Below are 25,163 nucleotides of genomic sequence, written 5' to 3'. Positions count from 1 at the left end.
ATGAAGGCAGAAGTCTCTCGTCCATTATTGGGGGTATGGCATATAATAAAGTCTGGATGGGGGCTCATCAGTCTTAGCTGCGTATGCTGAAACAGAGGCTACTACTGGTGCACATGGGATTTATACAGGTAGTTCCTCCTTAACAGAGAAAACATCTGTTCTAAAAGCTATTTATTATTATTATTTATTGAATTTATATACCACCCTATACCGGGAGGTCTCAAGGCGGTTCACATAAAAGATCAACATAAAAAACACAATAAATATAATCAAAATAAAAACAACAGCCCAATAACACATCCCCCCCAAAAAGAGCCACATTTTTAAAAGGACATAGGATGAATCAAAGGCCTGGTTAGTAAGGAACATTTTTGTCTGGCACCTAATAATGAAGATCTGATGTTTGATTGATTTTGCTTTTGTTTAGTGCAGTGTTTCCCAAACTTGGGCCTCCTGCTGTTTTTGGACTACAATTCCCATCACCCTGACCACTGGTCCTGCTAGCTAGGGATGATGGGAGTTGTAGTCCAGAAACAGCTGGAGACCCCCAAGTTTGGGAAACACTGGTTTGGTGTATGTATTGAATGAATTCACCAGGCATTATCTTTTCAGGCTAACTTAGTTGTAGGCTGAGCTCAAATTTTGGTGGAAAGGCGCAAAGAGATTTTGTTGGGCAGACAAATGGGGTAGGGGAGGAAACTGCTTTCGCCTCTTTCAGCAAGACATGCTGCTACCATGCATCGGCTGATGTGTGGTTGAGAGTGTGCTATGCTGCAGCAAAAGGAGCACTCAGGAGCCCACTTTCAGCTTCCACTTGTTCCTTTGAACCCCTCTTACTTGCCCCATACTTGATGTCATGTATGGGGAGTGCTGAGGAACCATGTTTTGCATGGGTTCCCTGCCTTTTCTATATACTCTCCCTCAAAATGGGAGAAATTGAGAGATATATAGCCATACCAGCAGCATATCTCTTCTTTCTCGTATCCAAAAATGCAAGAAGGGCTTTTACACTCGCCAGAAGCTCGGCTCAGCCCTCGCTGGTCCTGGAAGGATCCTTTTAAAAAGTCCCATAGGCTCAGAAACTTTGTGCCTGTCCATTGGGGGAGATAGGAAGCCCAGAGCACTTGTTCTTTAGATGTCCCTTTTATGAAGAGGCACGTAGTGAGACCATTGATCCCTGCTAGTGAGGCTCACTGGCCTCCTGGAAAAGCAAAAATTTGACCTTTTCCTGTTAGGCAAAGATCATAAGACAACCCGGATGGTCGCCAGATTCTGTGTACAGATCTGTAGGCGCAGACCATCCCCCGACCCAAACTAGTTCATTAAGAACATCCCCAAATTCGGTTCCATGGGTGACTCTGGGTCATCTCTCTGTGGTAGCTTATCTTAAAGTTTTAAGTGTCTATACGCTTATCACATTTATAAATTTTAAATTTATTGTTGTACATTGTTTTAAATGTTTGTTTTCCTTCTGGGATTATACCTCCAAGTGTGTTTTATAAGCTGGTGCCCAACCGTAATAAATTATCTATCTATCTATCTATCTATCTATCTATCTATCTATCTACCCTCACTCAAAAAGTACCTCTGATTATTGCCAAACAACCAAACAACCAACACCCAATGGTGTGTGCCCCCCTTCCCAATTTAAATAGTTTTTTTAAAGCTCCTGTTTTATTGTCTACTAGCATAAGAGTGGTATGCATCCAATTAATGTTCATTTTCTGTGAACACTGTTCAGTGCCAAACAATGCTATGAATTTGATGCCGTGGGTACAGTATTCTGTCTCGTAAATGTTCTGCTACCTCACAGAGAAACTTCATTTTGTTTCTTTTAAAAGGTGTCATACGAACAGCCTTGCCAAACATGGACAGAGAAGTCAAAGAGCAATATCAGGTTCTCATTCAGGCCAAGGACATGGGAGGCCAGCTTGGAGGATTGGCTGGAACTACTACGGTGAACATCACTCTCACCGATGTCAATGACAATCCGCCCAGATTTCCCAAGAGTAAGTTCTATCACCTATGAGTAACATTCTAGATGAAAATGGTTGTGTTTACTATATCACTCTGATGAATGTTCAAAGTGACTTGTGCTATGGGAGCATGGTTCCACATGGTTCAATTTATAGCATGACATTAAGACAAACTTTTGCCAGTGGAGAGCTGATCTAGACATTGTATCCCTCCCTTGCCCCTGCCCCAATGCATTATCTGTTGCAACATTGTATGAGTCAAGGCCATCACTTGACCATTGACCACACTGGCACAAAACATTCAGAAGGTACCAGCTTCCGCAAGTATTGTTAAATGAAACCGCTGGGGAAGGAAGCTAATCTCAGATCTGTGGTGAGTGAAACTGTTTCTAGATTGGCTCTGAAATGCTTACTGGAGATTCCTTAAATCTGCTTATAATTAAGCACATACAGGGTGATACGGTACATAGGGACGCAGGTGGCGCTGTGTGTTAAACCACAGACCCTAGGGCTTGCCGATCAGAAGGTCAGTGGTTTGAATCCCCATGATGGGGTGAGCTCCTGTTGCTCGGTCCCTGCTCCTGCCAACCTAGCAGCTTGAAAGCACATCAAAGTGCAAGTAGATAAATAGGTACTGCTCTGGTGGGAAGGTAAACAGCATTTCCGTACGCTGCTCTGGTTTGCCAGAAGCGGCTTAGTCATGCTGGCCACATGACCCAGAAGCTGTACGCCAGCTCCCTCAGCCAGTAAAGTGAGATGAGCAGCGCAACCCCAGAGTTGTCCACGACTGGACCTTATGGTCAGGGGTCCCTTTACCTTTAGGGTGATTCATAATGAAGTATACAGTTTCAACGCACTATAAAAAAGAAGAATATTATATATCTTATGTTACCTGTAACAGAATTATAGGGAAATGTTTAAAGGTTTTTTTTTTAGAAACAGTCACAAATGCCATTGCACAACAGTTACAGATTCCGTTCTGCTCAGTTCAAGAACAAAACATGCCTTCTCCACTGCAGACACAGCCATTTTGCCTGACTAGTTACGTGAGACGCACACTATCACCTACGTCATTTTCCTCAGTAGCGGAACACAAACTTTATGAGTACATCTGCCTCACGGTTCACAGTTGTGGTCTGTGTCGTTGCCTGTTACTGTTTTACAGCATCTGGAAACTGTATACTTCATTATGAATCACCTTGTATTTCTGAAACACCAAAGTAGTCAACATTTTCTCCCCCCCCCCCAACACATTTCCAACCGTTACCCTGCTTCTCCGCAAAGCACCTGATTTTCAAGTTGTTATGTGCAACATCTGACCTCTCCAAAGAATTCAGGCAGAGGTCTGCATTTTCCCAGATGCCTGGTTTCATATAGTCTTCTCTCCAGCAGTGCTTTTGACTGTTCCTGCTATTGCTTAAAGCAGGCCCTGAATATTGCTTTGTAATAGATGCTGTGGCTTAATAGACCCAGGCATTTCCAAGTGCAAAGGGAAAAGAGTGCTAGCAAACACACATGTCAAACACTCGTTCTCTATTTTATTTTTATTTTGTTCAGCAGAGATGTCATGGGGTTTTTTCTTTACACTTCCAGGGAACTAATCTTGTAGCTCTGTGGCCGTGAATACAGAGCGGTTTCCTCCTTGGCAATGCATTTGCCCTCGGAAAAACCAACACTTCTACCCCGACTTCCCTTCCGCACGCAGCTCAAGTTGAAAACCTTTCACCTCTACCGCATAGAATGTCACAAAAGCCAAATAATAGCTGTCAGCCTTTGTGGGAATAGAGGAGAGTACGCGAGAGAGAAATTGTGAGATGCAGACTGGGGCAAGGAAGTAATATTGAACGAGAAAATTTGCATGAGCTACGGCAATCATGTCATGGAATGCTTTGCTGAACTGTGGAGGGTTTAATCAGAAGAGACACTTTAGTGGGAAGTAGGGTAACTTTAGGTGTTTTCACCCATAAAATTGATCCCACAAAAGAAACTGCTACAGCTGCAGCTGAACTAGAATAGCTCTGCAGACGGAGGCAAATTTTGCCTACACCAGGACTTACTGGGGGGTTATATTCTCTAATATGTCATATATTGTTCATACTGAAAGGGGCATGAATATAATTTATTGCTTGCTTTTCTCAGTAGATTCCAAATTAATCTCATCTCTGGTTTCTTCAGGTATTTTCTTGTAGGGCCAGTTAAGAGATTGGCCCAAATCATTCTGAATTTCTGACTGTTTTCCTTTGCGGTGGCCCCCTCTGCTGAAAAGCAAGTTGGTCTTCAAAGGGGACAAGTGCTTGTCACTTCAGCAGTTTGGAACATGAGCCATTCTTAGATCTAGGCCAGTGTATGACATCATCAGTGATGACATCTTTAGGAGCATCTTCAGGTCTGAATACTGGGCATCCCATCTCCTGGAGGTTCCTAAAACCTCACTGTGACTTCCTATATATCTCATCCTTCTTTTCTTTCCCCAAACTCTCCTAGGGTAGAGCAGCACTGTCGTGAGTGTGTGTGTGTGTGTGTGAGAGAGAGAGAGAGAGAGAGAGAGAGAGAGAGAGAGATGAAGGGGTGTGTTTTGTGTAGCACTTGGTTCTGGCTTTTGGCCTGTTGCGAAATTAGAGGTGCAAGGCAAGTCCATTATTATTTTCACTCCCTAAAGCAAAAGTTGTGCGTTGTAACCTAAGTAAATTGCACTCGGAGCAGAAGCATTTAAATGAATGGACATAGGCTAATCATTTCTGTTAATTTCAATGGGTCTACCAGGAGTATTTCTGACATTGGCAACAACCGTGTGCATTTGCACTGAATTTCTAAAGCAAGGTTCTGTTTTAGACTCAAGGTGAACTTGGTTATATCCAAAGTTGTCTGAAGTGGGGAGGGACCTGGTATCAGAAGCAAATATGATGGTTCAAAACCCTGCCTTCCTGTGCACTCCCCTATGGGGTGGGCTTGTTTGAACAGCTGACCACCTAGTCAGTTTTGGAGCTGAATGAGATTTATTCCCCCCTCCAGTCAATTTCAATTTTTCTTCCACTTTCCCCTCCCTCATACTATGGAGCTTCTCCCAAGTTCCCATTCCCTAAGATCTCACTCTCAGAGTTCCAGCAGCTGGGGATTTTTCTCCCACTGTCTTTGGTCAAGCGGAGTTGGTTCTCATGTTTCATTTTTGATGTAACAACAGCCCACACATGGAAGTTGTAGCGCTTCCATTTCATTCATCTGGGGAACAAATTGTACAACTCGGAGCCCAGATGAAACAAATGAAATCTCACCACATCACAGAGAGCTCTAGTTTAAAAACTTTCTCTCTGGGGAAAGGAGAAATGTTGAGTCGCCACAGAATATCACCTCCAGTGGAACTGAAAATGAAGGTTTCTATGTCAGTGAAAATTCCATGGAATTTCAAGGAAGGCTATAAAGAGTTTTATAAGGCTGACTAAACTTATCAGGCTTGTTGCACTAATTGAAAATAATCTAATTGAAAATAATAAATAGTTTTTATATATGCAACTGTTTTAACTATTTTTATATATGTTGACTGTTTTATATATGTTATATTTTAAGTTGTTTTGGCATGTCTCATGGGAAGGAGTCATAACAGGAGGTGGTGGTTAGAATAATAATAAGGGGTGAGGGAAGGAAGGAATATCAATCTATTTATATTAGCTTGTAGTATTGCCACTATGTGCTTCCATTAAGTGGTGACTCAGTTCATTTCTCCCCCACAAGGAAGTCACTTACTGTCAGGGACTCAGCGGGAGCGCAGGGAGGAGAGGAGATGGAGAGCGAGGGGGAGCAATCCGAGGGCAGCGTAGGAGAAGATGACAGCAGCCCGATAGATTCCATGAGCCTCTCCAGCGAATCGGAAGATTCACAGAAGGGGGCGCCGATGGGCAGGGCAAGGGGGGACCCAAAGGGGACACCCCAGAAGCAAGGGGCCAGCGGGGACTCCCAGAGCAGCAGTTGGAAATCAGGACCAGCTTCCCCACCAGAGCGTAGTGGGGGGGAGGAGTCCCAGGTATCAGAGCCCACATATGCACCACCAGTGAGAGAAGATGAGTCAGGGTTGGCCACGCCTCCATCGGAGAGCGAGGGAACGGTCAAGAGGAAAGTTGCAGGCTGGGCGTGCGCGCCAAGTTCAAATGTACAGGCGAGCGGCACAGAAGGTAGCCCGGATAGGGAACCAGGTCCTAAAGCCCGCCGGAAGGAGGGGCAAGAATCATCAGGGTCAGCGTCAGAGGAGTCCAGAAAGGATGAAACCCTAGCGGGCAGGAGGGCCCAGAGGAGAAAGGAACTTAGGAAGAGGTGGAGCAAAGCGAGAGTCTTAAACTGGTGTGGAAGGGGCGGAGACTCAGACGGGACTTCGCCGGTCTAAGGTCGAGACGTAGAGCTGTGCGCTGCGGCTTTAAAATGGAAACTGAACCTCAATAAAGACTTTTGTACATAACTACAGCCTAGTGTTGGTCCTCTGTGAGCTGGGACCTGGAGGCAGCTCTGACAGTAAGTCCCGTCTCTTTCAAAGAACCTTGCAACGTGAGAGGACGCGGGGGGGGGGGTGAAGATTGGTGCTTCGCGAGCTCACAAAAGCAGCACAAGATGACTACAGAAGAACGACTGGCAGCTTTGCAAGACGCCGTTGCACAACTTAACGCAGAAATACTAGCGGCAAGGAGGAGAGAAGAGGAATCAGATGCTGTCTGCAAGGATCTGCAAACCAGGTTGGAAATGTTGACTAAACAGGGGCCACCGGGAGCCAAATCAGAGGGGATTGGGCTCAGGAAGAGAGGAGGGAGCCTTGTGTCGCATTTCGATGGGAGTCTGCAGCAATATCCTAACTTCAGAGCAGACGTAGTTTTTGCGCTAAAGTTGCTGGAGAAGGACTTTAGAGATGAGCAGGAGAAAGTAGGCTTCATACTAACGCATCTCCATGGAGAAGCTAAAGCATGGTTGCGCAATCTGTGGAGAGATAATGATCCAGCCCTCCAAAAGGCAAAAGCCTTCATTAAGGCAATGGACGATTGTTTTTTATCGGAGATAGATGTGGATGTCGCTAGAAAAGAGATTCACGGTTTGAAACAAGGCAGAGCCACTGTAAGGCAATATCATTCCCGCTTTTTTGCTTTGGTCAACGCGCTGGGATGGAAAAAAGACTCAGCGTCCGTCAGGGACCTGTTCTGGGAGGGGCTGAACGGGGCTGTGAAAGACGAAATCGCAAGGGGGGAGAGACCACGGAGCACTCAAGAAGTGGTCCAGAAGGCGCTGACGATTGGTGTGCGGCTGGAAGAACGTCCCTGGAGCAAAGATGAAGGGCGTTGGGGACGCACGCCAGCAAGGGCACCTCCTTTCTTTCCCAGAGACTCAGCGCGCGCTCAATCCACGCCTCCACTGGGAGGGGGAGAGGAGCCGATGGAGATAGGTGGTGCCAAGGCTCAGTCAGCAACCAGAGCCCTAGCGCCAGGAGCAGCCAAAGTGAAGCCTCCTAGAGGGAACAGGAAGTGTTACATCTGCGAAAGTGCTCAGCATATGGCAAAAGAGTGCCCCCAGAGGCTCCACAAGCACAATGCAGCCTCAGCAAAAGTAACAGAAGCAGTTCAGCAGAGAGAACCACAGCAGGGAAACGACGAAGTCTGGCTGGAAGCAGAGCCGCTGGGGCCCAGCCAGACGAATCAGTGAAGCAGTCCCCAGGAATCTTACAGCCCACAGACCCCCTCCCGCCCAAACCAGTGGTGCAGCTCACCGCAACACTCCAGCTTCCCAATGGGCTCACCATGGAAGTCCCTATTACCATTGACTCTGGTAGCAATGCAGACTTTATAGGAGTGGATTTCATCAAGCAACATAGCATAGCGCTCCTGCCTGCCACGATGCCCCTGAAAGTAGTGACAGTCGATGGAAGAGAATTGCTGGGGGGACAGGTGGTACAGCAAACGCCGCCAATGGTGATGCGAATTGGAAATCACCGCGAAGTCATCAGCTTCAATGTCACCCAACTGTCAGACACGCCCATAGTGTTGGGCATGAGCTGGTTGGACAGGCACAGCCCGGCATTGGCATGGTACCAGCGTAAATTGACCTTCTGCTCCTCCTACTGCGCAGAACATTGCATCATGACTAACCAGGAGGACGAGGGGCAAGAGGATGACCCACAGCTACAACTGGGCATGCTGCAAGCAGTACCCGACAAGTACAAGGCGTTTTTGGAGGTCTTCTGCGAGAAGGAAGCGGACAAGCTGCCTCCCCACAGACCCTACGACTGCAAGATTGACCTCCTGCCGGGGGCAACGCTGCCGACCGGAAAACTGTACTCCATGTCTGAAGACGAACTGCAAGAGCTCAGGGAGTTCATAGATCACAATTTGAAGCGGGGATTCATCCGAGAATCCAAAGCAGTGGGGGGCAGTCCTGTGTTCTTTGTGAAGAAAAAAGACACACCCCAAAAGAGGCTGGTAGTTGATTTCAGAATTTTAAACTCGAAAACCAAGCCCACGGCTTTCCCGATGCCCAAGATCGACGACTTGCTCGCGACGGTGAGGAAGGGACGCATCTTCACCAAGTTGGATCTACGAGGGGCGTACAATCTTATACGCATGCGGGAGGGCGACGAGTGGAAGACGGCCATGTTCACGCCCTTGGGCACCTATGAGTATAGGGTTATGCCCTTCGGTTTACAAAATGGCTCCCACTGCTTCCAAGCCTTCATGCATCACGTGTTAGCGGGGCTCCTCTACAAGAAGTGTGTCTGCTTCCTGGACGACATTCTGATCTTCTCGGAATCGCAGGAGGCTCACGAGAGAGATGTCAAGGAAGTCCTGCAAAGACTACGGGAGCACAGGCTTTACGCCAAACTGGAGAAGTGCCAGTTCGACATGACGGAGGTGGATTTCCTGGGCTACAAGCTGTCCGACAAGGGAATCGCCATGGACAGCGCCAAGGTACGATCAGTACTGGACTGGAAAAGCCCGCGCAATCGGAAGGAGGTCCAGAGGTTTGTCGGCTTTGCTAACTTTTATCGCAAGTTCATCAAGGGTTTCGCTATGCAGACGGCGGCCATCACGGACACCCTCAGCTCCAAGAAGAAGAAGTTCATCTGGACGGAGCAGGCGGAGCAGTCCTTTCAGAAACTCAAGCGTCTTTTCGCTTCCGAGGAACAACTGCTGCATGTGAACCCCAGCAGACCCATGAGGGTGGAGACGGATGCCTCCGACAGAGCCGTGGGGGCAGTCCTATTGCAGCAAGACCCGCAAGGGGATTGGAGGCCGTGTGCTTTCTACTCCAGGAAACTCAGCAAGTCGGAGCAGAACTACACCATCTGGGACAGAGAGTTGCTGGCCATTCATGCAGCCTTCAAGGCGTGGCGGCACTTCCTCATCGGAGCCAAACACACGGTGCAAGTTCGCACGGACCATAAGAACCTGGAGTACTGGCGCACGGCGCGGTTCCTGAACCAGAGACACATCCGCTGGGCGGAGTTCTTTGCGGATTTTGACTTCAGGATAGAATATATCCCTGGAGACAACAACATCATGGCTGATGCGCTATCCAGGAAGCCGCAGTATCTGGAGGAAGCAGCACCGGTAGCGGCCAAACACATTTTCGCACCCAAGGCGTGGGCATGCGCTTCGGCCACCGTAGACCTGGAATCAATACAGCGCGAGCTGCGAACAGATTCCTTCGCACGATCCAAGATGGAGGAGGTGCGCAGCGGCACGGCGAAGGACGACGAGTTCCAGATACGCGACGGACTGCTCCTCCGCAAGGGGGCCATCTACGTGCCGGGAGATGAACTCCGCGCGACAGTACTGCAACAGCTACACGACGCACCCAGCGCCGGACATTTCGGCAAGGACAAGACGGTGGAATTAGTAGCCAGAGACTTTTGGTGGCCCAAGATGCGGGGAGAAGTCGCGGATTACGTCACGAGGTGTGACACATGCCAAAGGGCCAAGCCAGTACACAGACCGCCGGCGGGACTGTTAGAACCGCTACAGACCCCGTCCGAACCGTGGGAGAGGGTGGCCTTGGACTTTGTCACTGACCTGCCCAGCTCGAGGGGCAAAACAGCAGTACTCGTGGTAGTCGACATGTTCACCAAGATGGCGCACTTCATTCCTTGCGCGAAGGTGGCCACAGCGGAACAGACAGCCAAGCTGTTCATAGACCACGTGTTCAAGGTGCATGGCCTGCCACGGTCTATCCTGTCCGACTGGGGGCGCCAGTTCATCTCGAGTTTCTGGCAGAAGCTGATGGGGATCCTGAACGTCAAGGTCAACCTAGCGTCGGCAAGACACCCGCAGACCAACGGACAAGCGGAGAGGGTCAACGCCATCATGCAGCAGTACCTGAGATGCTACGCCAACCAGCAGCCCTCGACCTGGGTGGACTACCTGCCCCTGGCCGAGTTTGCCTACAACAACACACAACACGTGTCCACGGGGGTGACACCGTTTTTCGCCAACAACGGGCGACATCCCAGGACCTTCCCGGGCTTAGAGAAAGAGGGGGAGGGGGAGCCGCAGGGAGCAGAGGCATTGGCAGAGGAGTTACAGGAGGTCCATGAACAGCTCCGTAGGCAGTTAGACCTAGCAAAACACATATACAAGATGCAAGCAGACAAACACAGAAGAGTGGGGGAGGACATACGGGTAGGGGACTGGGTCTGGTTAGCGGCCCAGGCAGTGCCGGCCAGATCCTTAGCTAAGAAGAAGCTAGGACACAAGCAGCTAGGCCCTTACCTAGTCGAGGCACAGATCAACCCAGTGGCCTTCCGTTTGACACTACCGGAGGGTTCCAGAATGCACCCGGTCTTTCATAGATCAGTGCTAACGCCCTACAAGGCACCTCACAGGTTTCAGGAGACAGGGACAGCTCCCAGTCCGCTTAGAGACGCACCCATGACAGGGGGGTCGCCGAGGGCGGAGCCACTCAATGAGGTAACGGAGATTTTGGACTCAAGATGGGGGGAAGAGGGGGTCGAATATCTCCTCGCAAGGGAAGGTGCCCCGGCCAGCGCCAACAGCTGGGTGCCATACTATGCGGTGGAGGAGCACTACCTTAAAGACGAGTTCCATGCACTCTTCCCACACAGGCCCATGCCGGAGGATTATTTTGACGAATATCTTTTCACCCCCACACTCTCAGCCAGTACATTTCAGGGATTCTCCTCGGCTGAGGAGACGGCTCCAGAGACTACCTCGCCAGAGGGGTCGATCTCAGACTTGGGTGCGGAACGCTCTTATTGGTGGGACACTCAACCCGAGGAGGAGTGGCACAGGAGACTGCTCAGAGGGCCCTGGCATGCAGACTCCCCAGAGGAAATGGTGGAACAAGGGGGCATGGACGGGTTGGGGGAGGACCCTGGGTTCGAGCACACCGGCAACGAGATGGAAGCGGAGGAGAGCGACGTCGATGTACCCGTCACGGACTGGCAGCATGCCAGGGGGGAAGAACTGTATCCGGCATGCACCCCCACAGCATTGGAGCACCCGGAACCCACGCCAGAAGAGGGGGAGGGGGGAAGGGGGGGCTTCGAGGGGGGGATGGATGTCAGGGACTCAGCGGGAGCGCAGGGAGGAGAGGAGATGGAGAGCGAGGGGGAGCAATCTGAGGGCAGCGTAGGAGAAGATGACAGCAGCCCGATAGATTCCATGAGCCTCTCCAGCGAATCGGAAGATTCACAGAAGGGGGCGCCGATGGGCAGGGCAAGGGGGGACCCAAGGGGGACACCCCAGAAGCAAGGGGCCAGCGGGGACTCCCAGAGCAGCAGTTGGAAATCAGGACCAGCTTCCCCACCAGAGCGTAGTGGGGGGGAGGAGTCCCAGGTATCAGAGCCCACATATGCACCACCAGCGAGAGAAGATGAGTCAGGGTTGGCCACGCCTCCATCGGAGAGCGAGGGAACGGTCAAGAGGAAAGTTGCAGGCTGAGCGCGCGCGCCAAGTTCAAATGTACAGGCGAGCGGCACAGAAGGTAGCCCGGATAGGGAACCAGGTCCTAAAGCCCGCCGGAAGGAGGGGCAAGAATCATCAGGGTCAGCGTCAGAGGAGTCCAGAAAGGATGAAACCCTAGCGGGCAGGAGGGCCCAGAGGAGAAAGGAACTTAGGAAGAGGTGGAGCAAAGCGAGAGTCTTAAACTGGTGTGGAAGGGGCGGAGACTCAGACGGGACTTCGCCGGTCTAAGGTCGAGACGTAGAGCTGCGCGCTGCGGCTTTAAAATGGAAACTGAACCTCAATAAAGACTTTTGTACATAACTACAGCCTAGCGTTGGTCCTCTGTGAGCTGGGACCTGGAGGCAGCTCTGACACTTACGTTGAAAGCACCTGTGTAATTTCTGCCTTGCATCCAGCTGTTATGCAGTTTAAATAGCTGCATATGAAATCATTCCATTCATTTTCTCATTTTATTTTTATTTTATTATGGTTATCACACCCTTGTGGCTTATGCAAGTTAAAACAATAAGTTAAAACAACAACATCAGCAATAAGGTATTGTAACCAACAGGGGAGCAGATCCAGATCCATATCCAGTGTAACATAGAAAGTAATAGATATAAAAGGCATATCTTCAATTATCTTCAAACTGGTGAGCCACTTTAGAGGAGGAGTTTGAAAGACAGGGTGCCAAAGCCTTCCCTACATCCCTTGGATGTTAAGATTGGGGGCCACCCTTCGATACTTGGGAGGGGCAGTCTAGGAGAGGACATTGTCTGTGGAATTCCCTGTCCCTGTCTACCACAGGCATAGGCAAACTCGGCCCTCCAGATGTTTTGGGACTACCATTCCCATAATCCTTGACCACTGGTCCTGTTAGCTAGGGATGATTGGAGTTGTAGGCCCCAAACATCTGGAGGGCCGAGTTTGCCTATGCCTGACCTACCACCTTCATTACATAGGTTTTGCTTTTTTAATAATTTTTAAAATTTGATTTTAAATAATATAAATTACAAACAACAATTCAAAGTCCGAATATTGAGATTACTCTGAATTTCCTTATTCTCCCCATCACTTCCATGATAATATCTACAACAGCATATCAATGTTTATCCAATTTTTTATCCTTCTAAATTATCCATACTTTCTGTTACTTTACAAATGTGGTTAAAATCCTGCCGATGTTTTAACTTGCTTTCAGTGGTTTCATAAGTAAGTCACAAACTTTTCCCATTATTTTTGAAAGGTATTGTCTTCTTGGTTTCTGAGCTTCCCAGTTAATTTTGCTATTTCTACATAGTCCATCAACTTGGTTTGCCATTCTTCTCTAATCAGGGTTGTTTCTTCCTTTCATCTCTGGGTTAGTAGCATCCATGTGGGTGTTGTCATGTACATTAACAGTCTTTTCTGGTCCTTTGGTATCTTGGTACCTGTAATTCCTAATAAGAAGGCTTCTGGTTTTTTAACATTATATAGGTTTTCTTAGCATACCAGGAAGAAGAGTGGATAAATAGGATCTGCAAAACAAATTAACTCATCAGAGTCAACCTATATAACCAAATCAAATTACGTTTGGCCAGGTGTTCATTAGTAAATGGAGGTGAACAGCATTGCCATAGGCTGAAGATGCACCTATTCACCCAGGTCTTTGATATCTGAGAGACACATATATTAGGATTCACCCTATTCTTCTGATTGTGAATGGTTTTTTTAAACTGATTTCAATGCTGCACTTCATGTTGTTGTAATCCAGCCCGGGAACTGATGATAAAGGGTAAGAAATTCAACCAAATCAATCCACCAATCAATAGATACTGCACCATCTCCATCTAACTTACCTCTAATGGTTAGTGAAACTCAGAGAAAGGCTCAGAAGATGATCTTAATAATCAGACAGGTTGATGCAGCCTTTTAAGAAGCTACATCATAAGCCATTTGGGATGCTAAAGCCTGTTGCACTTTAATCATGATGGTGACACTGTAGACTCTTCCTTACTCCCTCTCCAAATACTGAGAAGGTACCCTTTGGCTTAGGGCTTAGAGCAGTGATGGAGAGCCTGCAACTCTCCAAATGTTGCTGGACTACAAACACCTACAATGCCCCACCACTGACCAGAGAATGGGAGAATGGAGTCCAACAACATCTGGGAGGGCAGAGGTTCCCTGCCACCCTCTTGGGCATAATTCACCCATGGCAGCTGTTTCACCCCATTCATGAGTGGGCCAATCCTGGGTGTAAGTACCAAAAAAGTGGCCTTCTGGGGGCATGGTATGGCAGCGCCAGAGAATGGGAACTTAAGAGGGACTCTAAGCCCATTCATCTTCATTGTGTGACTTGCAACCTGGTGCATAACATTATTTCAAAGGCTTGTTTTCCCTCTGCCAAGCTAATGCAGAGCGGTGGCAACAGCATCACTGCTGATTGGAAGTGGTATAACTTTATGCCAGCTTCTTACACATAGGATTCCTCCTCTAGTCTGGGAGATGTGAGTTAGGTGAGTTTAGTTAAAAATGTAGACCAGATGAAATTCTATGCCGTCTCTCATTTTGGCATGCCCGGGATGGAACTTGGAGCCTAACGGAGGAATAGCTAAGTATTGAGATTCCCTCTCCTCCATCATTAGGAGCTTGAAACTGTTAGAACAGGGGTCAGCAACCTAAGACCCATGGGCCGGAACCAGCCCGTGGACGTCGTTTGACTGGCCCAGGAGCTGCCCCCGAACTGAGTTGCCCACTCGCACGTTGTGCTAAACCGGTGCAGCGCAGCACAGCGACTCACTTCCGCGGCACTAAAAATTGCATCTGCGCATGCGCGATCCGACCCATGGAGGAATCTCCACTGGGCCGATTTGGCCCAGGCAAGATAAACCTTGCTGACCCCTGTGTTAGAAGTTTCTTATATTGCAGAATGGTTGCAATTTATGAATTAAATCTGCATAGTTAGATCCTAAAATATAATTGCAGATGAATGAATAAATGAATTCATTAAATTCAAGTAACTATTAAAATAAATAAAAATAAAATTTCCAGAGATGCTTCTAGATTTGGAATGAGAACTAGCCAAGTCATTCATCTATTTCACTTGTGTGTTTTTTAAAACACATGGCAATCTAACAAGGCATTAGCATGGGGGTGGGGACCTATGGCTCTGCAGATATCATTAGACTTCAGCTCCCCTAAGCCTCAGCCAGCATGGATAATGTTCAGGGATGATGAGAGCTCTAGCTCAGAAGCAACTGGATGGCCACAAGTTATCCATCTCCACACAGCTGAATCTGACAAGGTCAGAAATAAATCCACCATTTGAGAGTTGGGATAAGGCAGTATTCTGTGGTCAATTAGAAGGGTTGGAAATTTCTTTAGATCTGAAAAAAATAGACCCCACTGTTGTAAAATGTACTGTGATCAACTCTAGAACTGCTACAGCTTATTTATAGCAGTTTTAATTAATCTCCTTCAGGAGGAGAAAGCTTTACTTACACATTTAAACAATGGAAGATGTATAATTAACTGAGATAAATGATACATTGTGGAATCATGCAAATTAAGTGAAGAAGTTAATTCATGTTTTGCAGTATTTTTGTTCCATAACTTCTTCATCACCTTATTTCTTTGTGTTGAAAGAGAGAAAATGAAAGCATTTAGCTGTATAATGTCTTTTATGCAATGCAATATATGTCATAGGAATATTTGGATTCAAAGACCCACTAACACAGACAAAGGTAAATATCCTACTGAGAGACAAAGATCACAAAGAAGAAAACAATCACTATGAACATTAATTAATTGTATTTTCCCCATTCTAGCTCTAGCAAATCATAGTCCATCTTAACCTAGCAAATCATAGTAGGGAGAGCTTTTCTTGGTTGAAATAATAGAAGACCCATAATTCACCTTTCTTTTATACTGGAAATAGCTAGCAATTCAGGTAAAGAATGTTTTTTCCCCCAAAATGATTTCCAAATCAATAAAGATTTTATGGTTTGCCCTGATATCATGTCATGTAAGTGAGTGGTTTGAAATTGTTTGCATAAAAGGAAAATAAATGGAGAACAGGATGGTTTATGATATTATTAAAAAGATACACAGACTTTTGCCTTCCAGAAGTCCACAAAAACATAAAGACTTTTTTTAAAAAAGTGCTATTCTTGCACAGCTCATTTAAAGTTTGGTGGTCTTCATGTAAGAATCTGCTCATACATTAAAGTCAGTTTCTTCTTTCATTGCTGCTGCAGCTGTTGTTAATTTATTAAATTTCTAGGCAACCCTTCCTACTAAAGGAGCTCAGTGAAGTGGAACATGCACTATAGAAAGCCCAGAACTTTTTTGCACACTTTTTTCAGATATGGTTTTCAATCTTTCTTCCCTGAGGGAACTCTTTTTGCATCAACTTCCACCAGATAATATTGCTTGACTTTCAGCCAAAGAAACAGTGGATTTGGGGCTTGTGATAGGGCACTGTTAGAGCAAGAGACAGGAGCATGTCAGCAATAACACACGCAGTGCCAGCCTCTGTCTTGGTGTGCCTTGCGATAGATGTTTTACTCTCCCACAGTTCAAGCATGTCCATATCTCCTGTCTCCTTCCTTCATTGCTTGGTTCCCAGCCTGTCCCCTCCAGTGCCAGGCAGATTGCCAGCATTTGTGGATGATGACACAGCTACTGCCACTCCTACTCTTCACCTATGGACCTAAAATAGACAGATCTGTCAATCATTGGTAGTGGTGGACAAGTTGTCCTTCACAGAAGCTTGTCTACTGTTGCTGTTCTATTTATTAAGGAGCTCTTGGTAAGCTACTGAGGAACTCTTGGGCTCCCAGTCAGAAAACCATTATCCTAGAACCTGACACAGTTTAACCAATAGCAGGTGTATTTGTCTTTTCAACAGTAGCTGGACTGTGCATGATTCTCTTTTTGTTTGCAGCAGCAGCAAAATAAAGCTAATGTTTTCTAGGCTGCATCAACAGAAGTATAGTGTCCAGATACAGGAAAGTAATAAATGTAAAGGTAAAGGGACCCCTGACCATTAGGTCCAGTCGTGACCGACTCTGAGGTTGCGGCGCTCATCTCGCTTTATTGGCCGAGGGAGCCGGCGCACAGCTTCTGGGTCATGTGGCCAGCATGACTAAGCCGCTTCTGGCGAACCAGAGCAGCACACGGAAATGCCATTTACCTTCCCACCGGAGCGGTACCTATTTATCTACTTGCACTTTGACGTGCTTTCAAACTGCTAGGTTGGCAGGAGCAGGGACCAAGCAGCAGGAGCTCACCCCGTCGCGGGGTTTCGAACCGCTGACCTTCTGATCGGCAAGCCCTAGGCTCAGTGGTGTAATGCACAGCGCCACCCGGGTCCCAGGGGAAGTAATAAGGTAAAGGTAAAGGTACCCCTGCCCGTACGGACCAGTCTTGACAGACTCTGGGGTTGTGCGCCCATCTCACTTAAGAGGCCAGGGGCCAGCGCTGTCCGGAGACACTTCCGGGTCACGTGGCCAGCGTGACATCGCTGCTCTGGCCAGAGCCAGAGCCAGAGCCAGAGCCAGAGCCGCACACCGAAAGGCCGTTTACCTTCCCGCTGGTAAGCGGTCCCTATTTATCTACTTGCACCCGGAGGTGCTTTCGAACTGCTAGGTTGGCAGGCGCTGGGACCGAGCAGCGGGAGCGCACCCCGCCGCAGGGATTCAAACCGCCGACCTTTCGATCGGCAAGCCCTAGGCGCTGAGGCTTTAACCCACAGCGCCACCTGCGTCCCAGGGGAAGTAATAGTCTTGCTCTATTCTATCTCGGTCAGACCACAACTGGAATACTGTTTCCAATTTTGGGCACCACAGTTTGAGAAGGATGTGGGCAGGCTGGAACATGTTCAGAAGAGGGCAACCAAGATCATCAAGGGTCTGGAAACCAAACCTTATGAGGAACAGTTGAAGGAGCTGATTATGTTTAGCCTGGAAAAGAGGAGACTGAGAGGAGATATGACAGCCATATTCTAATATCTCAAGAGCAGTCACGTGGAAGAGGGAGAAAGTTTGTTTTCTCCTGCTCTGGAGGGTGGGACTCGAACCAATGACTTCAAGTTGCAAGAAAGGAGATTCCAAGTAAACACCGGGGGGGGATTTTTACAGCAAGAGCTATTCGACAGTAGAACAGTCTCCCTCGAGAGGTTGTGGATTATCCTTCCTTGAAGGTTTTTAAGCAGAGGCTGGATAACCATCCATCATGGATGCATTAGCTGAGATTCCTGCCTTGCTGGAGGGGGGGGAGCATTTAGACTATATGACCCTTGAGGTCCCTTCCAACTCTACAATTCTGTGACTCAAAATTGCAGCAATGGAGTTCTGTATGAAATCGCATATATAAGATGTAAGTCAGCACTGGTCGAAAATGCAAAACCTGACTCATACGTTGTTGTTACAAATGAATAAGCTTGGTCGTGTTGACATTCTATAAGCACAGCAAAATAAAAGGCCTGAGGAAGGAATCAGCACCAGACACTTGCCGTTTCTCTGATTTAACACCCCCCTTTTCGTTTTATACAACTTTTGAATGAGCCACATTGTAGCATGTACAGCGGCGGAGGATGCCTCATAGGCATCTGGGGTGGGGCGCCCCGTCCATAGGGATGCAGAGCGTGCAGCTCCCCCTAGGGATGCGATGTGCATGTCCCATCCCACCCACTGTCTGCCCGCTGCCTCCCCCCCCCCCAGCTGTAGGGCGGCTGAGGCCCCACACGTCGCATCCTTATGGGCGTCGTGTGTCCCGTCGCGTCCCTATCAGCATGGCGGCAATCTGCCCAGGTGGGAATTTTGTCACTCTTTCAGGGATGGCACCCGGAGTGAGCCACTCCAACCCCCCTGCCTTTCTCTGCCACTGAGCACATATCAGGCTGTTTGTCTGTCTCATGGTCATTAGCCCCTAAATGATGAGTCTTTGTGCGATGATCACCCTAGAGGTACCACACTGAGGCTAGTGAAGAGGAGAAACCCTTCTAGTTGTATTCACAGATTGCATTGCACATGTTGTTATAAATTCCCTACTCTATTAGAAATCTGTTGCCACACAAACATTAGATGGTCCACAGGAGAGGCAAAAAGTAAAGCAGTGAACTTAATGAAATTTGACATTTTCCCCCAGTCACTGTTGCCATTTGGGTAACTTCGGCTAAGCAAAAGGCAATTTGTGCATGTGTAAATTACAATGTGTTTCCTTTAAGTAAATCAAGCGTGTGTGACATTTGGATTCAGCTTGCCCTTTCCAATGTTCTCGAATTGACCCTTACCTATGTGACCGCAGCCGTAAATCCAAACTTTGCAGATTATGCTGTTCCCATTACTATTCTTTGGTAGAACCAAGGAGCAAAATTATTCTGACTTATCCGTGAATACATACCCAGCTCCCTTCTAAAACTTCTCCACAGTTCTTATTGTTAGCTGATGCATCAAAAGTGAAATCTTAACAAAAGTACATGACTGCAGTTCAGCAAAGCTTAGAGCAGCCCTGGGCAAATTGTTTCCTTCCATTCCAAACAGTCCACTATGATGGGTCCACAAGTAAGTTGGCAAGCCTCCCGTTTTTCTTGCCTCTCTGAGCTTGCAAAAATCAGGGGTTTGTCAGTAACATGGAAACCACAGTGCTTTGGGTGTGGTAGGTTTGCCTTAGAGAGAAAATTAGCCAAAGCAGTTGTGTGTGTGCACCTGTATGTGTGCATATATGTTAAGGGGAATACAAGTTGAGCAGTTAATGTGCATAACAACAGACCATTGTTATCTGTAATCTGCCCTTGAAGAAGGAATTTTGAACATTTCCCAGTAAACATGCATCATCTACAACAGGTCTTGGGGAATGGGCATATTTTGACTGAATTGTATACATTCTGTGGTCAATGTGCAGAATCTCCAATATGTCATAATCTCTCACTGATCAGTTTGGAAATGGGAAGAAATAGACTTATGGATGAAAGCATGCAAGAGAGACACTGGCCAGAGATTGAGTGATCTCCCCATTCTTATATGTATATAGGTATATGTATGTTTTGTGATACAGGGGACTGTCTTACAGCTGTGCAACACCTTGCATTTATCATAACAAAAGTAGACAGGTGTAAATCAGACTTTGACTGTTGAGATATTGGAAGCTCCCAGGGATGCAGACAGATAATGCTGGAGGGAATTGTAGGGGCCTACTCCTCCACTGTGAATCTCTGCTTATCTTCTATCTTCTTAGCAGCTAATTGTTCCTAGGAATTAGGAAGGAAAGAAACAACTGCCAGCTCATTTGTCTTCAGGCATCCTCACTTCTTCTTAGTTCACACTAGGGTAAAGGATGAAGTTCAGTTCTAATATGATGTGCTTGTAACAGTATGCATAATGAAATGCAGGTATCCTTAGAAATTATCATTTCTCCAGTTTTTGCAAAAAAAAGTACAAAAAAGCATCGGGGGAAATGTGCATAAGAATACGTATATTAAAGAAAATAACATACAAAATGTATCATATGAGAAAAAATGTTGCAAAAATGTGTATATTGGGCAAAACTGCATAAAATGTGAATATTGAAAGAAATGCATATTAATGCAGAAATATGACAAACTAAATTTAAGATTGAAAAAATTAGAATCCGAGAAAAACAGCAATTCGACCTCGTTCGCATACAGAGACTTCTGAAAGAACAATTACTTCTTTTCTTTCTGTCACATACTTCTGAGGATTATGAGCAGGGCTTGCTGGTAACAGGACATACTGCTGGCAGGAGGGAGACTCCTGTTTCTCTGCCCTACCTTTAAAGCTTTCTGTTCTGAAACAGTGGCCCTCCTCAAGAACCACACAGTTTTAAAATGTCAAGGACAAACAAAATTGATTTGCTTCACAGTAGCCTCATGTTCCGTTCATATTGCTCGTTTCATTGGAAGAATATGCAGGTGAAACTCAGGTTAGAGGGCTTTCATTACGATTCCTCTGTGATTATAACATCAGCACTGACCTGCTCTCATTTTATACTTTGTCCTTTTGGTCTTTCTCATCGCTTCAGCTTTCTCTTTCCTGTTGTGGATAGTCCTGTTACATTTGTTGTATCCAGATCAGGTCTGCACACAGAGCTGAGCACAGCCTTGTATGTTGTTCCATGCTTAGCACTGCAAAAAGGAAATGGACAAAAGGTGGGTGGGTGGGAGATTGCCAAACACCTGGCAATCCACCAACAAGTGGTTGTTGGGTCTGTTCAGCTTACCAGGTTGTTATTTGCATAGAACATATGGTTCATAGAGAACCAAGGTCTCATAGTATTGTAATATTGTGCTTTCTTACCATGGGGCATTTTTGATGGTGAAATGCAGAGGAGAATGTATAGTGAATAGATCAGTGTTGGGTAAAGTCCACCTGAGTGGTCAGGGATGATGAAAATTGCAGTCCATCAACATCTGAAGGGCTTCAGGTTCCCCATCTCTGCAATAAATCCACACACAGTTCACCACATGGTGAAGCCACTGTAGGATAACATCATCACATAACCAGTTCACCACATGGCCTAAATTTATTGGTGCCATTGCAAAGCTTGCTGACAGCTAGGGTAGTGTACTGGAGCTCAGCATCCTGCCTCAGCCATGAAGTGTGTTGAGCATTCTTGAATTTCAGTATCTCTAAGTTGAAATTACCTTGCAGAGTTGCTATGAGAGGAAAGCATAAGATGAATCATAAACCCTTGAGATACTTTGTGGAAAATTAGAATTGCCACTGAATTTCCCCTGGGGCAACAGCTGAAGAAAATTAAAGATTCTTCCTCAGGTGAAACATCCATTATTATAAGAAAATAATTGGGGAAACACTTCATTAACATTTCACAGGAGGTGTCTACATTTCTGGGGTGGATCAAAATGTGATTTATAAATGTAGTTTGAATTGTAAACACAGTGAATATGATAAAGTCACATGGTCTCTTTACCTTGTGCCAACTAGTCTGTACTTTTGATCACACAAACTGCTTCCATAAAAACAAAGCCCTGATGGATCAGGCTAACGATCCATCTATCAGGACTGGAGTACAACAGAATTCTCCCTTTTTATGATTTGCAGCAACTGTATACAGTTCCATAGTGTGTCATGTACTGAAGACATCAATCCCCTTGGTCACCAAAGCTAATAATGCAAGACAGAGGGTGGATCTACACTCATGGTATTTAATGTTAAGGAAGGGTTAAGGAATGGTTTTGATAATGTAGATGGACACCTGGCATCCTACTTTTTATGTTAATAATGCATTATTACCTTGTCTTTTTTATCACTTAATTTTTATTCGTTTTATGCTGTTATATCGGTGATACACTGCTTAAATGTTCCTCTATAGGGTTTTTATCTTTTTTACTGCATTCAAAGCCCCCACCCCCACAATGGTATTCAAGGGATGGTGTTCAAAGGACACAGAGGGAGGGAGGGAGGGAGGGAGGGAAGATTAAAATGTGACACCAGAGCAACCAGCGACCAGATTTTGGGGGAATGATGTGGCCGGGTATTGCTTACATTTGATGTGGGGGGGGGGGGGAACCAAGGTAAAAAACATTTTAATTAACAAGTATGCCCAGCGAGGTTTCAGTACAACATATCTAATACTGTTCTATTATGGGGAAATAACATTAAACAGGTCAGTGTAGATCCAACCAGAGAGAGTGAATTGACAATAAATTTGAACAAAGGAAGATGAACAGCCGCACACATGCTTTGAAAGGCAGCTGCATGCTTTTTAATTTGTTCTCCTCTTACATCCCCCCTGCCCCATTTTTAGTCAAAGGGAAATAGCAAAGTGGATTTAACATTTTACCCTTCAGTTGAGTGAAAACATGCATTGTTTGTTTTCATTACTTCCCTTAACAGCATGCTGCCAAGGTAAGAGCCATTAAGATGTTCCATATGTTACTGAGGTACCATTACTGAAGGATGGTGGCAGCCTAATTACACAGTACATCATTGGAAATCTGAGTTTGGCAGGAGCTGAAGAATCCTTCAGAGTTTCAGATTAATCCAAATGACCCTGGCTTTTATTGCTGCTGAATTTCTGGAAATGCAACAGAATGCCAAGTTGCTGTAAATAAAACACTGCAGCCTAAACAATTTGAAATAAGTAATATACAACTGCCTTGACTCACATGTTCCCTTCATTGTAGAGCCATCCATATTTCTTAAAACAGAAAACAAGCTCCTCATTAACTGGGATGTTTTTGCAACTTTGTAAGTGAAGAAAAGGGACAACCAGCATTAGAAATTCACCCATTGTTTTATGCTGACCTAGACCACAAAAAATAAGGCACCAAAGCCCTTCTCAAAAACACCAATTTAACAATGTCTTGTGCAATATCTGTTCAGTCAGGCCCAGCCCAACCCACCAGCCATGTACACTGGCCTTGACAAATTTCTTGTTACTGTTCCCTACCTGGGATTGCAAAAACGGGAGTTCTGTCAAATGGTTGGGAGGCCAGATGGCATGGTTGGTGGACCTAGTCAGAAGCTATACACATTTGATTTATGAACAAGTAAAAGAAATCTAGAGGACTAGATTTGCTATTGAAACCTACAATAACATACCTTCCAACATTTCTCCAATGAAAATAGGGACGTCCTAAGGAAAAGCGGGATCAAATCAGAAACTGGGATGTCTTCTGTAAATCTGGGACTGAAAAATAGGGATACTTGAAGGGTCAATATAATCATATAATCGTAAACCTGTTTTCTGATGGCTTCCCATCTACACCACTCTATCTAGCCCTTTTGAACTGTTTTAGGTGCTTTTGGGTGTCAAAAATGAATTCAGTCTCCAAGTTGGTAGTGCCATTTCTTGCCTCTGAAAAATGACATTTTCTGCATCTGGTTTGTTACAGTTGAAAGAAGCAACTGTATTTGAGGTCAGGAAACAGGAATGAAGGAAAGAGATGGCTTCCCTCCTACTATTTTCCCATTCCCTCACAGTCTACAGAAAAGCAGAATGCGTGTATCTTTGTGTGCGGCTCTGTGTCACTCTGTTCATGTATGTGTTAAATTGCCTGCCTGAATATTTGTGTTTCTGCCTGTTTCCCTGCCCTGTGTGTGTGTCTGCATCTGTACAAACCTTGGGCTGGAAAAAAAGGTAGCCACTCCTGTTTTACAGTATCCTACTTTTCACCCATTGAATTAAATGGGTTTCTATGTAGTTTCTCTCCCATCCAAGCACTGTCCAGACATAGGTTTTCCTATTTGTTTGTTTGCATGTACGCTCCAATTTGAAATGCTCTTCTATAAGTAGTTTATAGCTGTAGCAAGGTTTTAGGCCATGTGCTTTTATACCATACGTGGACATGGCAAAATCAGATGCACCTCTTTCCCTGATTTATTGACACTAGAGATGTATCTTTTTAAGACCCACCTTATTTCTGTAATTTCAAGTAGTTTAAAACTGTTTTTTAATATTGCATGATACTGTGTTCCAATGCTAATACTGTATTTTAATTGTTGTAACCCATCCTGGGTCCTTAGGGTGAAGGATGGGTAAAAACAATAATAGTCAAGAGAGCTGAACTTTCTGGATTGAATATATTTACTTAGCCTTGGTATGAATGGAATCAGGCCAACGGGCCTAACAAACCGGGAAACCCTCATTCCAGCATGATTAATTTCTAGAGAAACCAAGCCCACAGGAAGCATCCCTCTCCCCTGCTTGCGTCAAGAACCTCTCTTGAAGTACAAAAGGGGGTTGGGGGTGGGAAATGACTTCACTAAAATTGATCAGCACAAAATCCCTGACTTCTGTTTTTGATGAAACGTTAAAATTATAGCTTCCTCTGAAATGATTAAGGAAAATGTTGAGGACATTCTTCTTCCTCAGTAGAATACGAGTGCCTTGTAGCAGTGGGAGCCATTCTGTCAAAATTATGAAGCTGTTAAAATTCATGCAACAGACTCGGGCAGTGAGAACTTCTAGCAGCAAAATGGCTTTATTCCAGTCCACTTGTTTTAGCTATGTCTAACGAACGTGCTGTGTAGAAAACAATGTGAAATGCTTTGGTGAGAAAGACACTGTGGTGTAGGCACACCTACTTTTTGCAGACATCTGTTTGCTGCTACACTACTGTAAGTACAGACCCCAGTGTAAAAAAGAAAGTGCTTTTGGTTTTAGGGGTATCTGTAGATACTGAAGGGCCTATGACCAGACTAGGCATTTTACCTGAACAGCTGATGTAATGGGAATAGCATTTAACGGCTTGGGATGTTTCATGGTTGATGCTTGCCCAAAACAAAACAACCAGGAC

The 25,163-nt window shown here is 46.0% G+C and overlaps 1 protein-coding gene across 4 annotated transcripts in view; it reads left to right on the top strand.

Moving 5' to 3' along the window:
- The window catches only part of CDH12 (cadherin 12), a 678,501-nt gene that overhangs the window by 606,870 nt on the left and 46,468 nt on the right, over positions 1–25,163 (top strand). For all 4 annotated transcript variants that reach the window (XM_079984946.1, XM_079984947.1, XM_079984949.1 and 1 more), the window contains one exon: positions 1,842–2,009. In XM_079984946.1, the coding sequence (XP_079841072.1) occupies positions 1,842–2,009 (168 nt within the window). The remainder of the gene's footprint in view (positions 1–1,841; positions 2,010–25,163) is intronic.

The sequence above is a fragment of the Podarcis cretensis genome (assembly GCF_951804945.1).
Source record: "Podarcis cretensis genome assembly, chromosome: 7".
Taxonomy (NCBI): domain Eukaryota; kingdom Metazoa; phylum Chordata; class Lepidosauria; order Squamata; family Lacertidae; genus Podarcis; species Podarcis cretensis.
The sequence above is the reverse complement of the archived record's forward strand: the minus strand, read 5'-3'. Positions and strand labels throughout refer to the sequence as shown.